This window comes from Octopus bimaculoides, chromosome 13, assembly GCF_001194135.2.
Source record: "Octopus bimaculoides isolate UCB-OBI-ISO-001 chromosome 13, ASM119413v2, whole genome shotgun sequence".
Taxonomy (NCBI): domain Eukaryota; kingdom Metazoa; phylum Mollusca; class Cephalopoda; order Octopoda; family Octopodidae; genus Octopus; species Octopus bimaculoides.
This window is the reverse complement of record NC_068993.1, coordinates 53,026,861-53,042,382: the sequence shown is the minus strand read 5'-3', so window position 1 is coordinate 53,042,382 and position 15,522 is coordinate 53,026,861. Positions and strand designations below refer to the sequence as shown.

The following is a 15,522-nucleotide window of genomic DNA, read 5'->3' as shown; positions in this document are numbered from 1 at the left end:
TTAGATTTTAATTTTTCTTTTCCTCGGTTAGTTCTTACACCATTCTTTTTCTAGTTCCTGTTTAAATAACTACGATCATTGTTTATTTTTCTTTAGCTGGTGATTTATTTGATCTAAAATTATTTTTGAATTGAATATTTCGTATCGATTTAATGAGATTATTGGCCACATTATTTCTTGTTTAATTTGGTGATTGCTAAGTTCTCAAAGAACTCTCTATACTGCATCGATTTAGTAAGTTTTTATTATTCACTTTTTCATTGTGCCACATTGAAATTAATTGGATTGATTAAACTTAAGTAACTTCGTAATTTAATTTTTTAAAATTGATAAAAACGGATTAATATAAATGCACCACTTATGAAAATCTGTAAATTTCTGGGTTTTAAATGTCTAATATTTACAGCCTGACAAGTTTTTTCGTATACAGTTTAAATGTATCCTAGAAATGTTGAGGCTTCATAGGCTTTTTTATTCAAGAAGCCTTCATCGTATGAGAGACTGGAAATAATGCAATATCATAAATGATCTGAGATTTATAAAGGAACAGTGAATCGACGGTTGACAGACATAACTTGTAGTTACGCCGCTTAACATTTATATACTTTAAGTTATCTGAAAAACAAAATGTACAATATAAAAATTGTGCATGCCTCTTTATTTTGTTTAATTTCTTGACTGATTTCCTGTGTTTTTACAAAATCATTTTCTTACTTTTGTAAATTGTGTTACTTTTCTGGATTGTTTTTTTTTCTTCTGGCTTTTATTGTAATATTTTCTCAAATGAAATAAAAACAAATTTCATTTTGGTCCAGATGGACTATATGTAATCTGAACCTTTCCCCCCTTATTTTTTTTTACGGAATCCCACGTTTTAGGCTATGGAGATTCCGATTCTGAAATTTTTTTTTCAAAATTTCGCCCCCCCCCCGGTTTTTGTATAGATCCACAGGGTAAACCTAACCCTAACTCAAACCCTAACCCTAACACTAATTTTGTGAGATTTGGCTGTTATTTCTAGCACGTAGATAGCCTGCTTGGTGGTTGTGGTGGTGGGGGGAATTGAAATTTTTCAAACAATTTTTTTTCAGAATCGGAATCTCTAAAACGTGGGATTCCGTAAAAAAAATTAATAAATAAGGTGGGGAAAGGTTCAGATTACATATAGTCCGTCTCCGCCACACCATTCTCTAATTCAGCTATAGTCATTTTGGTATTTTATTATCTATAAACATGATAAAGTGATGTTGATATCATATCGATTGTTCTATCAAATCTTGTTCAAACCTATGCAAAATGTGAGTTAATCAATCACTCCTTCACTTTCAATAGAATGAACAAATTGTTTTTATCTCCAACGAAATGTCACATATTTTCCCTGGTACACAGAAAATGTACACAATTTATCTAGAATGAATGAGTACTTTTCGACACTACTTAAATACAGAGGTCCCACTGCATCTACGTAACGATATGTTTTTACAATGCACACCCGATAGTAGGTTAGGGTTAGTTTTACTATTAGTGAGGGTTAGGGTTATGTAGATGCGTCGGGACGTCTGTATTTCAATAGAACCTGCCTCAATGAATTCCATCAACCCATGTGGTCTTGGAAAAATGGACGCTAAAACGGACGGTGTTTATAATAATAATGTAAGCACTGCATCTGAATGCTTACACACTCATGGATAAAAGACTAAATGCAACATTATTGATTCTGTGCTAAATCGACAGGCTCCAATATATTATTTTTAAAACATTTTATCTCACTTTATAGGAAATGTCTGAACAACAGGGTGTGAGTTCTTTCCCTTTGCCTCCAATGCAATATATCAGCTTGTACACAGATGATCACATCAAACGTGGTAGAGTGCCGCAACCACCTCCACCGATTCAAGTAAGATTTTATCATCTTTTCTCCATTAGATGTCTTTTATAAATCTTTTTTTTTTTCGTCCTTGTTTATTTAAAACCAGTCTCCGAGAGTGTAGTGGGTACTTTTACGTGCCACTAACACGAGGGCCAGTCAGGCGGTACTGGCAATGGTCATGCTCGAATGGTACTTTTTATGTGCCACTGGCATGGGGGCCACGCATGCATAAGTGTTGATGTTCCATGGTTTTACTTACCACTGTGAGCAAAACAGTGATGTGATGTTTACATTTCTTCTTGAACATTATAATCAGTTTCTCTGTAGTTTCAATGGCAACTGGAATAATAAAAAAAAAGAAGAAACCCTTACTTGGAAATAGTTAAAAGTTAATGACAAGAAGGGCTTCTGGGCAGGAGATACTGTCTCTGATAAGTCTCCAGCCACTATATACAATGAAAAATGGCTGAATTGATACTTCGTTTCTGTATTGTTATTTTCAAAGAATTTATCATCAACCTAATTTTATATACTTTTTTCTTTTAAAGGACAGTTATATGATGTTTGGAGTGCCATTTAATGCAGATGATGCGATTATTCGACCCTTAGAAACACAAGGTTTCCGACGTCTTTACCCACAGAACTATGACCACAAACGAGAACTGAAAAAACTAAATCATTCAATTTTGATCAACTTCTTAGACTTACTCGACATACTCATTCGGGCTCCAGATTCTCCGAAACGTACAGAAAAACTGGATGATATGAACTTGCTTTTTATTCACATGCACCATTTAATAAATGAATTCCGTCCACACCAGGCACGAGAAACACTTCGGATGATGATGGAATATCAAAAACGCCAACGATTAGAAATTGCTGACAAATTTCAAAAACATCTTGATGGTGTCAAAGAACTAATTCTCAAGTCTTTACAAGCTCTGCCCGATGCAGATGCAATGGAATGCAAGGCTATGACTTCAAGTGAAATACTACAGGCAAAGGACAAATCTGAAAGTAAACCAATGGACATTGAACCTTGTGATGGTTTGGATAAAATAATGTGTGACATTGTAGACAACTTGAGTTAGACACATATATTTTTCCAAATACATATTTATTCACACACATACACGCACACAAACATGATTCTACAAATATTCTTAATGACATAGTGAAACTGTCTTTTTTAAATTTTCTTGAGAATAATTTTAAGGTCACTTAAATAATTTAAAGCGATATTAAAAACGTAGTGCATTTTATCTGAATTCTATTTGTTTTTACTTTTCTTTTTAAATTATATACAAAGCGGCACACGAGAAAGTAGCCCAGGTTTCATATCATAGTGTAAATATAGAAATAAATTTACACACATGAAAAAGCACCAGCCTTTTGTGTGCAAGTGTCATTGTGTTATTTTGACCACTTATAACTGCTATTCAGAAACTATGTGCAATAATTTACTCATTTAGTTTTCTCACTCATTTTTAATTGTGAACATATGAAATGATATGACTTCAGCTTTAGACTTTTCAATACTTGTTGGCATGACCTCTTACTTATGTGAGACTGCTGCTCCAATTTATGTGTTGACTTGTTTGGACTTTCAGCAACCCTTTGGCGAATGTCGTGAATAATTTCCAGCATTTGAACTGTAGGATCTCTTTTGTTGGAGTGTTGTGCAATGATCCTGTAGTGTGCAACTTAACCAACATTTGTATCGTTCTCTTTACTGGTAAACCTTTACCCAGAAACTTGAAATCAAAAATTTCATGTGTTTGCTTAACAGAACCTGTTCTCACATATGCTTCCATAATCTCCACTCTTTCCACTATTGAGTACATCATTTTGCAGAAAAAGCTAGAGATGTTTACTCCATTCAATCTTACAATTAACTACTGTGGTGAGAATAATGTAGCAAACAGATGACTTGTGTGCGATCTTTGTTCAGCAGATTACAAGTGGTTGGAATAATGCAATGACACTTGCAAATGAAAGCTGGCTGCTTTTTCGTGTGTGGAAAAGAATTTCTCTATTTACACTATGCTATGGAATCTGGGCTACTTTTTCGTGTGCTACTTTGTATATCATCATCATCATCCTCATTTAACGTCGCTTTTCATTCTGGCATGGGTTGGCCGGTTTGACTGGAAACTGTTAAGCCGGGAGGCTGCACCAGGTTCCAATCTGATTTGGCAAGGCTTTCGCAGCTGGATGCCCTTTCTAACACCAACACCTCCAAAAGTGTAGTCTATGCTTTTTACATGCCAGCGGCATAGGTGCCATTAACCTGACACTGGCATCGGCTGTGACTATAGTCTCATTTGGCTTGATGGATCAATACAAGCAAGGTATATCACCAAGGGTGTTGGTCACCTGTCACTGCTTCCATGAGACCCAGTGCTCACATGGTGCTTTTTATGTTCTACCAGCACAGCTTTTTACATGCCACTGGCACGGGTGCCAGTCACACAGCACTGGCATCGGCTACGACTACAATTTCACATGGTTCAACAGGTCTTCACAAGTACAGCATATCACCCATCGATTGAAGAGTGCTTTTAATGGGCCAGTTATGTGACACTGGCATTGGCCATAATTACGATCACACTCTACTTGACATTACTGCCTCCATGAATGGTGTTTTTTATGTACCACCAGCATGGGTGCCAGTCAGACGGCACTGGCATCGACCACAACTACGATTTCATTATATATATATATATATATATGAAGTTTGTAAGTTTTGTGTTTGCAATGCAGAGTAGAGAGTGCTGTACATATTATTCACTCTTTAGCATTCAGATTATTCTAGAAAATGTAATACTTATTTATTCATATTGTTTTGAATTAAGCATTATATTATAGCTTTCAGATTTTTAAGATATAACTGTTCATTTTTGAATGATATTGGAGAGTATGTATGAGGAGCAAAATCTGGCATAAAACAGGCAGAATATTTTGGTCAGATATGGCTGGTTTGAATACGAAAGGGTTAAAGTTGTACTTCTATCTAATCATTCTTTATATATCACATAAACCTTGTTCTTCACTTTACATTTCCAAATTTGAAGTTTAATCTGTACATATCATTTAACGTTTGTTTTCCATGCTGGCAGGGGTTGGACAATTTCACAGAAACTGATGAGCCAGTGAACTATACCAAGCTGCAATGTCGACTTTGGTATGGTTTCTACAACTCAATGTCCTTCCTAATACTAAATACATCACAGATGACACCAATGAGATCACTAAGTGCCATGCAAGATCCCTCAGCCGAGTGACGTGTTGTGTGTGTGTGTTTACATATATGTGTGTGTATCAGAAATTGAGATGTCTAAGGAAGAAACACTTATCTTGTGAACTGCATTAGCTTACAGCTGTTTCTGCTATATGATACTCAGTTGAGTGCCTGAGTATCACCTTCATGTTTGAAGCTCCAATGATGCTATAAGGTGATACTCAGGCATTCAACTTTGTGTCCACTACAGCTTATAGTAGAAAAAGATGTAAGTTAATGCAGTTCATACAATAATTCACTAGTGGGAATGAACTTGAAATTTGATGATATTTGCTCGAGGCACTGCATGGTACCTTGAGCAAGTATCTTTTATATTTCTGGTCTGAGCAGATTTGTTTTGTTATGTAACATAGTATTATATTGTATCCTAGATTTCTATCCTTCTTGAACACTTTATTAATTGATGCTCTCAGAGAATATTTTCATAAATTCCTCTTCTACCAGCAAACTGAACTGTAAGTGGATCAATAGAATAGATGTATGAAGATCAGCAAACTACTACATGACTCAACCAAAATGTTGCAATGCTGTCTCTTTAACAGATCATTACTCATTGTATTATACTAATTCAATGTATGTGTTAACTTCAGAGAACACATATAATTATAATAAATGTACACAATGATGTCACTACTACTAGTGCCATGTTAAAAACACTGAGTACACTCTGTAAAGTGGTTTGTGAGTTGAGCATAAACAATACAAGTTTTGAGAGAACTTTTCCAATCTTGCTGAAGGCAAAACAACTTTGTAACATCTACCTTGATGGTAACTGGAACTTGTAATATCATGTAACTGGTACTGACTCCAACTGAGAATTCATACAACTCTACTATTGATTTCCTACTGACTTTATCATGTGGGAAGGGGTGTAACATTTTCACTACAACACGTTTTTAAGATGTGCTGCATGAAGAAGTTCTTTGGTAATAGAATCCATTTCAGTACTCAAGTTTTATTTGAAACAGCTTTACTTCTTAGTCTCATATTTTATGGGTAAGATAATAATCAATAACAACAATTTTTTCTCTTTTTGAAAACTTTATTTAAATTTTTTTTTTCTGACATTCAATGGATGAGAACATAAATGAATTTAGAGTAAAAGTGTAAATATAAAGGATACAGGGCTCACATAAGGCACATCATTTCAAGATGGAGGGCTGCAAGTAATATCTGATAGAATGTGAATAGCAAACATTTTATCAAATGACCATTTCAGAACATTTTAATCAAGTTTGCTTAGCATTTATGTTCACTGGACCACAAATGAAGACCGTCAGAGTGAAGATGACAGTTAGGAGGTAAACTGTATAAAATACATTCAATTTTTAAAATTATATTAAAAAAAAAAAGTTTCAAAATTCTTAAATGCAAAGAATTTTTGACTAGAATTTTCTTTAGACTATGCATGTTTTTGCACACATTTATATGTGTGAATGTATAGGTATGTTAAATGTTCATCATATGATATGACAGATAAATGAATGCTAATTATTCTTCACAACATTTTTTAATATAGCTGATGAGTGGGTGGTTTTGATTTTATGTTAATGTACTGGAATATTTCCTTTGAGTTTCTATAAGAATAGTGTCTGCTAATGTCTAAAGTTTAAGGTAATAATTTAAACAATAGACACAGGATTAGAAAATGCACAGTACTAAAGTACAATCTTCCTTTTAAATAAGATGTAAGTGTATGTATTACATGGGCACATAAAAGAGTGGACATAAACAGGTAAATGAATTTCAGTTACCTTTTTATTTTTTAAAATATTAAATGGGACCACATTGAGCAGATATAAGGAAGAAGGTAAATACTTGGATGTTACTTTCAACTTGTTTTGTCTTTACAAGTTTGTTTCTTTCTTTCTCAGTCATATACAATTTGTGTTTGTATGTGTGTAAATGTATATATACATAATACATACATACATATATATATATATGTATATATATATATACATACACACACACACATAATGCATACATATACACACACACATTTTAATCTACGAGAAATGTAGCTCACATTCACACACAGATTGGATACATGGGTGCAAGGATGTTTGTTGGATGGATATATATGTACACACACACATAAGGTCTGTGTTGTTAATTACTAGCCTGTGGTCAGCAGCAGAATGGAATGTTAATGAGAATTTCGGAGGAAAGTGTGTATATTAAAATATTCCTATGACTTATGTCTATCTATTTGATCCCATATTTTATTTAGTGATTAGAATTAGCTGTAAAGAGTTTTCTAAGTTAAAGAGCATATATAACAATCTGTAAGAGTACATCATTTTAATCATCATCATCAAACTGATTTCTCTCTTTCAGTAAGGCAGAACAAGATTTTGGGTATACATGAGTTTGCTAGTGATAAATAAATAAATAAATAATTTTTACTATTCGGGTTTACTGAATAACTTCAGAAGATGCAACAATGATAAACAAGGGTAGCAGGGGGTAGGGAATGATTGTATATGAGATATGGCTGTTCATATATAATCATTTGATTATATATGGTTATATATGAGGCATAATGGCTCTGAAGTCCAGGAAGATTAACAACTGATTATAGCAAGACACCTGTTTCTGCCTCTCTATCACACTCTAATCTTTCATCCTCTGACACAAGTGCCCCTCCTCAAATGCCCCTGCCCCTCTCAAAATTCCTTGTCTTGCGAGTTACTTGGTGACACTGCCAGTGCTGGTGCCATGTAAAAAGCATCCAGTCCACACTGTAAAGTGGTTGGCATTTGGAAGGGCATCCAGCTGTAAAAATTATGCCAAAACTAACCTCGCCTGTGTTAGCACCACGTAAAAAGCACTTGAGACCACTCTGTAGAGTGGTTGATGTTAGGAAGGGCATCCAGTCATAAAAATCCTGCCAAAACAGACATAGTAGCCCAGGGTAGTTTTCTACCTGGCCTACTCCTGTCAACTGTCCCACCCATGCATGCATGGAAAGATGGATGTCAAACGATGATGGTGATCATCATACAATCATGAGTTCAAATCTTATTTCATCCATAGTGTTGTCTATGAGCCAGGTACATAACTTTACCTGCTCATGCTAGTAGGAAGAACAATCAATTTTATAAACCAAAAAATTTCTTCAACAAAAACCAAAAATTTGTTTTCTTTCTTTATATATATGTATATATCATGTCATTGGCTATAGGTTTCCAACAGATCAATCGATGATTCACTGTATCTATGACAAGGAATTGTCTGTACAATTCAGATGGAACAATTACCTAAAGACATTTCCATCTTACTAATCAATTTATCAGTAATTTCTTGCCGATATACACATACATATGTTTATACATATATATATGTACAAGACACACTTCTGTACAATTTCTGTCTACCAATTTTCACCTACAAACTATTGCTCAACTCAAGGCCATACCAGGTGACACTTGCCTAAAGTGCCATTTATAAACTTCTTAACCAAACAACCAAATTTGCTATGCATTTGTATGTGTATATCCCTATCATATTTTGCGTTTTGTGTAACTGAATTGGTTTGTTTGGCATATGACATATAGGATAAATGTGAAGCTGCATATTTAACATTTAAACAACTTGCGAAAAAAATTTCACTTCGAAAAAAAGAAAATTGCAGCAACTAATCTTTTGGTGACTGAATACAGGAAATTATGACTGATGCACAATCATCATCATCATCGTTTAACATCTGCTTTCCATGCTAGCATGGGTTGGACGATTTGACTGAGGACTGGTGCAACCGGATGGCTACACCATGCTCCAATCTAATTTGGCAGAGTTTCTACAGCTGGATGCCCTTCCTAACGCCAACCACTGTATAAATCAAAGATTTTAAACTGGTTAAAAATATACTAACAACAGAAGATTTTATTCATTTCTCCAAAAAAATCTGCAACTATTAACTGTTTAATTAATCACCAACTGGTGTCTGTATGTTAAAATTTCAGAGCAGATGAATAAACTCTGATTTCTTTTGATTATAGTCTACAGAAAAAGGGGATTTTGTGATGTTGATCATATTTTGAAATGGTTCTAATCTAGAACTGAAACCGTTTCATAATATCAACTTAATAAGAGTTCACCTCCAGTTGCCATATGGTAAGATAACATGGTGCAAAGGTGACTGACCACTGCATCTCTCTCTCTTTTTCACGTTCACACACACACACAGGTTTTCAGAGGATATGAAATAATGCTAAATCCATTCTTTGGTCAAGATATATAAACCAATAATTTTCTTTTGTGTATTTTTCAGAAGTAGGAGCAATATGCATCACTTTTATTAGGGCCTCCAAGACTGATAGGAGAAAAGGAGGGAGTTATCTTCAGACCACAGATCTGACTCGGCCTACATACTTGCAACAGACCAGACTCTTCTGGTCTTGGATTAAACCTATCAACCAAACAACAGCAACAGTTCATCTCTGAAATTTTACCCAAAAAGTTTTGGTTGAATAAAGGCTATGATTAGAAGACAACATGTCGTGCAGTGGAATTGAAACCAAGACCACACAGTTGTGAAACAAAGTTCTTAATCACACAGCCATATATGTATAAGAGAAGGAAATTATTTAGTTAAAATTGATGACATCGTTGAGTAATGGCCGTATAAAATAAATATTATACTCTATTGGTAACAAATGTAGCAGGGTCTTACAGTTTGGCTACTGAAAATAATGGAAGAATTTGTTTGATGAAGGCACTGAGGATGAAAGACTGTTGCTATTGAGAACTACTGATTTGAGTGGTGTAATGTACATTGAAGCTGTACATTACATGTGTGGTAAAATGAATTAATGTATTTGTAGAATATCATGAAGAAGATTTTATTCTTTCATGGATTCCTGCAACAGACTTTTAGTAGTGAACAAGTAATGGTTTTAGATTGACCAAATATAAATGAACATGAATATGGTCATTAATTTCATGACAAAATGTTTTACTTTTAGATTTTTAATTTGGTCATCATCATCATCATCATCATGACTTTGATTTTTTTTTTCATTCATTGATGGTCTTAAAATAAAAAAATATTACTGAACTCAACAGTGATTTAACAACTCAAAAATGTAGGTGTAAGCTGTTCTGGGACAAGATGCACACCTCTGCTTATTTCAGTTTAGTGAGGAGAAATCAAAGTATCATTCTGACTTTATCAGAGTTTTGATTTTAAAAAGGGCAGCAACCGGCTAAAATATCTGCCAAAGAATTTTATGTAAATATCTTAATTTGCAATAACATGAAACCCAATTGCTACAGAACAACATATTAAATTTGGGTAATTTGAAGATGTTAAATTTTAATTTATATTTTATATGAGGTGTTGAAGAAATTTAGGATAGGTGAAAATCCATCATAGGCAGAAAAACTAACTAAATTCCATCCTAAAAGTAAACTAAAAAACGAAAACAAACTTAGGTCCAAAAGTTTAGAAAGTTAAAGAATTTAGTTGAATGAGATGAGAATCACTACATGCACAGATGATTGGAACTTCAAAGTTAATATCTAGCTGGCTTTCCACAGAATGTTTTCAAGTGCTGATCACATCACACACAGATATAGACACATGTGAAAATATTATGGTAGCAAACCCCAGTTTGTTCATGAACCATTGCTAAAAGAAACAACCACAGATGCTTTCTGTACAAGTTCATCCTCATAATGTGTTGTAACATTTTATTAAAGAAACAATCCAAACAGATTTCAGAGTATGGAATAAATTTCCAAGTAATCTTAACTAAGTTCTTCCTTGATATGTTAGCCAACCCTAAATACTATGACCCCCACCCCAAATCCAGATGAAATGAAATGATATAAGAGTGGTGTGAACTATAGTTTTTTAAAGGTAAAACTGAAGGATGATGAATGGAATTTAAAAATATAAACAATTATGGAATAATAATAAAAATATATTTAAAATAGTGTGAAAAGAAAGAGAATGTTCTTTTTTAATACATAAAAAAAAAAAAACTGATTTTTCTATCAAGAATTTGATTTCTGTAGAAAAATGTATAGTTTATGTACTTCAGTGTAGTTTATGTACAAAAGTAACCCCAGTGGAGCCATTAGTTTTTTTGATTACTTTGTTCAGTTTTGCTTGACCAAGCATCAATTCTGCTTGAATCTTAGATTTGATGTTGCATATCTGCTATCTCTGGATATATTAAATAATCCTAGAATATATTTATTTATATTTCCAGAACATGCACACACACCTAAAAAAAAAAAACAATCCAGTATCACCTTGTCAGTGATTAGCAGGAAACTGCATAGGAACAGCTTTAGTCTATCATTAATTTCATTTAAAAGAAACAAATGAACACTTTCATAAGGCTTTTTCTCCAACATCTTCCATCACAGCACTGTAGTCTGGAGGTGCCACATCATTATAAGGATATGGAGAACCAAAGGAATCCAAATTGTCACCAGTTAACAAATCGTCAGCTTGTTTCTTGCATGCGATGCTCTGAGGTAATAAATATTCATCGTTATTGATATTTGGAGATGTCCCAGGAGCATAGGCACTTGAATGCCCACTGTCACTATCTTCCTGATGGTGTACTTGGGCTTTAGTATGTTTAGAATTTGCATCCTGTGGCTGCAGACAAGAACCATTAGAAAGAAGCATAGCTTCCAGTTCATACTTTTCAGCTTCTTCATTAGCCCAACGTGGGTTCATATATTCTTGCATAGCTGCTGCTTGGCTGGAGTGGCTTGACAGGGTGTCCGCGTCGATATCAGGCACTTGAGGAGACATCTTGGTATACTCAGTACCATCCATTTTCAGATAGCCATCTTGACAATTTTCTGTAGGTAAGTCCACATACGTTTGGCTCAGATCTAAGTAGTACTACGAAAAAGAAAAAGCATTAAAAAAAAAATGTATATATATAAATAAATGAGTCACAGAAAAGAAAACAGATAGCAATCATCATCAAAAATCTATATTTTGCTTTTGGTCCATAATAATTTGGTTGGTCAGTTATCAAAGTTTTTTTTTTTTTTGTGATAATTTTTATTGTAAATATCACTTTAGTTAGACCTGAGATGTCTATAATGATGTCATGCAAAGTTAAAAGATTGTATACATAAAATGAAGAAGATTGACTGTCTTGATTATTGAATAAACCATTATTATCATTGTTTTATTTAATGTTTGCTTATTTATATAAACAATGTGATAGAAATGATATACACTTATTAGATCTGTACCTGAAGTATGGAAAGTGTAAAATGAAGTAAGTGTGCAGTCAGCGTTCTAACTAATTACATACAATGTTATGAGTAAGAGAACCAAGCACAAAAATGGAATACCTATTTTAGAATTGGTATATAAGCATATCAAGCAAATATAGTAATGAAATAAATCAATTAAATAGTTTTTCTACTTCATAAGAAACGCAGTTGTAGCTTGGTTAGTATCACAAATAAGTATTACAGTAGCTAGAATATGACAAATTGTAAGTGGTTGAAATGCAAACATACTTGCTTGACTCCAGCTTCTAGAAAACTGCCCATTGTATCTGCAAGTCGAGAAAATGTAGGTCTTTGTCCTGGTTCAACCTTCCAACAATCACACATAACTTTGTATCTGTAAATTAAAACAAGACAACCATCATCATCATCATCATTACCACCACAACTATCACCCCTACCACCAATTACAAGAACAACAGTATATTAGTTTTGGTATATGTCATTTTTAGCCTTGGGTCAACCCCCAACAAGCAATCAAATAGCTAGAGGCATTCCAGTATGGACCATCCTGTCTTTTCATAATCTGATGTCTTTCTTACTTTTAAGACAGTCACGTATGATTTAAAGGAGATTTGACTGCTATTTCAAGTAGATTGAGCAACTGCTTATCAGCTTCCTTGTTGGCTTGTGTGTGTGTATATATATATATATATATATATCTTTTGGTCATTTGTTAAATGTATGCTTTTCCATGCTAGTATAGCTTGAATGGGAATAGTTTTGAGGAAAGATTTTATCTACGGATGCTTTTCCTGTCATCCACTGTTGCCTGTTTTCTCAAGTAAAGGATTTTTTTTTTTACTCTACAGGTCTTTGAAAGTAAAGAGCAACTGGTTGTAATGTATATATCATTATTTCACTCAAATGATGACAAACAAAATATTAGCATTCACCCACAATCACAAACACACTCAACTGCCATACCATATTTAATCCGACATTCATTCTGACATTTAATCTAACACTTTCATTACAAAGATATAAAAAAATATAACAAAAAACATAAAAACAAACAAAACACTTCTTACATCTCATCAGTTGCATACTGAGGTTTATCCATTCTGTATCCAGATTTCAATAAATCAATGAATTTCTCATTTATTTTGACGCTGGGGTACGGATTACCACCTTTTGAAGGAAGACAAAGATTGCAAAGATTAGTCAAATGTAAAGTAAATTTTTGTTGTTATCAAAAAAATTATATGCAGTCTTACAAGCGGAGTGCTGTCCTCACTCATGTTATTGGTGTGAAAAAAAGCACTCGGTACAGGTTAAAAAGTAGTTGGCATTAGAAAGGGCATCCAGCCATAAAACCGTGCCAAAACAGAGATTGGGGCACAATGCATGGATCCTGTCAAAATGTCCAACTCATGCAAGCATGGAAATATGAATGTTAAATGATGAAGACGATGATGATATGTATGGTGACAAGTTAACAGAAGTGTTAGTGTTGGAAGAAATATTTTGCAGTATTTCAACTCTTTATGCTTAGAGTTCAAATGTTGATGAGGTCAACTTTGCCTTTCAACCTTTCCAGGTTGATAAAATAAAGTACCAATCAAGTACTGGGGTTGATTAACAGTATGAACTAACCTGCTTATCTCAAAAATTGTTGGCCTTGTATCTCAAGAGCATAGGGAAAATGAATAAAAAAAATACATTCAAAAACAGTCATATTGGCAAAATAATTAGAATGTTGAAAAAATGCTGGTGCAAAGAGGTTAGCTTCAGGTTGAAGTCCACACTGAAGCACTGGCAACATGTGGATTTTGCTAAAAGCATATAAGGACCAGAGGGCAGTGTTAAACTGAGTGATGAATTAAGGCCTGCATCACCCAAAAACAAGAATCACTCCTCTTTTGGGTCTTGTTTAGACCTCATCAGCTATATTGAAGTTGATTTATGAATCTAAAGAAGTTTAGGTTGCATAGGCTACAGGAGTATTAAGGTATTGTTTTTATAGCACTCCTTCTCTGTTCAAAAGCTAAAATAATACATAAACAGAGGAACTTACCAAGACAAAATAATTCCCAAATAAAAACTCCATAAGACCATCTGCAATTGAAAGACATAAGAATTCAAATAAAATTTCTACAGTACTACAAATACAGATACATAATACAAATTCATCATCATCATCCTTTAATGTTGGTATTATATAAATATATATATATACATATGACTACTGACCGAGACCTTTGGAAATGTGCTGTGCGTGAGAAGACCCGGAAAGCCAAGTAAGATCGTTGCCAGTGCCCCTGGACTGGTTCTTGTGCGGGTGGCACATGAGATGCACCATTTTGAGCGTGGCCGTTGCCAGTACCGCCTGACTGGCTCCCGTAGGATTTTCGAGCGTGGCCGTTTTCGTGCGGGTGACACGTAAAAGCACCCACTACACTCTCTGAGTGGTTGGCGTTAGGAAGGGCATCCAGCTGTAGAAACTCTGCCAAATTAGACTGGAGCCTGGTGTTGCCATCCGGTTTCACCAGTCCTCAGTCAAATCGTCCAACCCATGCTAGCATGGAAAGCGGACGTTAAACGATGATGATGATGATGATGATATAATATATACTGGTGCATCCAAATGTGCTTCTTTGAAGGCTTCAGTAATCATCCTAAGAAATCATGTTGATGATGAAACGTAAATTATGCTAAAACCACACGATACAACAGTCCCATCCACTGGTGCTGATAAAATTTCATCTGCCAATATAATCTGTGCCTTTTTAGCACTTAATGTCTATAGTCTACATAAGGTGATTTCTTAGGATGATTGCTGCAGCTTAATTTGGATGTGCAAAACAATATTTGTTACAAAGGCTGCTTCCATTGTTGATATATATATACATATATATATATCTGTGTGTGTGTGTTTGGCATTCACCATGATAGATCGCTAGCCACTAAACATTTTTTTATTTTCTCTCCGTTTATTTTTGTGTCCCTTTCTGTCAAAGAGCGTAGGCTTGAAACGTAAAAGACTTTCTAACTGTTGTTTACGCTCGGGAAGTGAGAAAGTCTTTTATGTTTTGAGCCTACGCTCTTTGACAGAAAGGAACACAGAAAGAAAATA

The 15,522-nt window shown here is 34.3% G+C and overlaps 2 protein-coding genes across 7 annotated transcripts in view; one reads left to right on the top strand and one right to left on the bottom strand.

The window, feature by feature from the left end:
* Positions 1 to 37: 37 nt before the first annotated feature.
* On the top strand, positions 38 to 3,138 carry LOC106877723 (mediator of RNA polymerase II transcription subunit 7). Its single transcript, XM_014926683.2, has 3 exons — positions 38 to 234; positions 1,778 to 1,897; positions 2,419 to 3,138. The coding sequence occupies exons 2-3, from the start codon at positions 1,781 to 1,783 to the stop codon at positions 2,959 to 2,961; spliced, it is 660 nt and encodes a 219-aa protein (XP_014782169.1). The 5' UTR covers positions 38 to 234; positions 1,778 to 1,780; the 3' UTR covers positions 2,962 to 3,138.
* A 3,054-nt stretch (positions 3,139 to 6,192) lies between these two features.
* LOC106877728 (vascular endothelial growth factor receptor 1) overlaps positions 6,193 to 15,522 on the bottom strand; it is a 67,970-nt gene continuing 58,640 nt past the window's right edge. For all 6 annotated transcript variants that reach the window (XM_014926694.2, XM_014926696.2, XM_014926697.2 and 3 more), the window contains 4 exons: positions 14,464 to 14,504; positions 13,478 to 13,577; positions 12,678 to 12,783; positions 6,193 to 12,042 (listed from right to left, as the gene is read on the bottom strand). In XM_014926694.2, coding sequence (XP_014782180.1) covers positions 11,518 to 12,042; positions 12,678 to 12,783; positions 13,478 to 13,577; positions 14,464 to 14,504 — 772 coding nt within the window. In that variant the 3' untranslated portion in view covers positions 6,193 to 11,517. The remainder of the gene's footprint in view (positions 12,043 to 12,677; positions 12,784 to 13,477; positions 13,578 to 14,463; positions 14,505 to 15,522) is intronic.

Excerpts from the sequence above, each read along its gene's own strand:
- LOC106877723 (XM_014926683.2), top strand. The coding sequence starts at position 1,781 with ATGTCTGAACAACAGGGTGTGAGTTCTTTCCCTTTGCCTCCAATGCAA. Across the intron at positions 1,898-2,418 it reads AACCACCTCCACCGATTCAA|GACAGTTATATGATGTTTGG; the intron begins GTAAGATTTTAT and ends TTTCTTTTAAAG.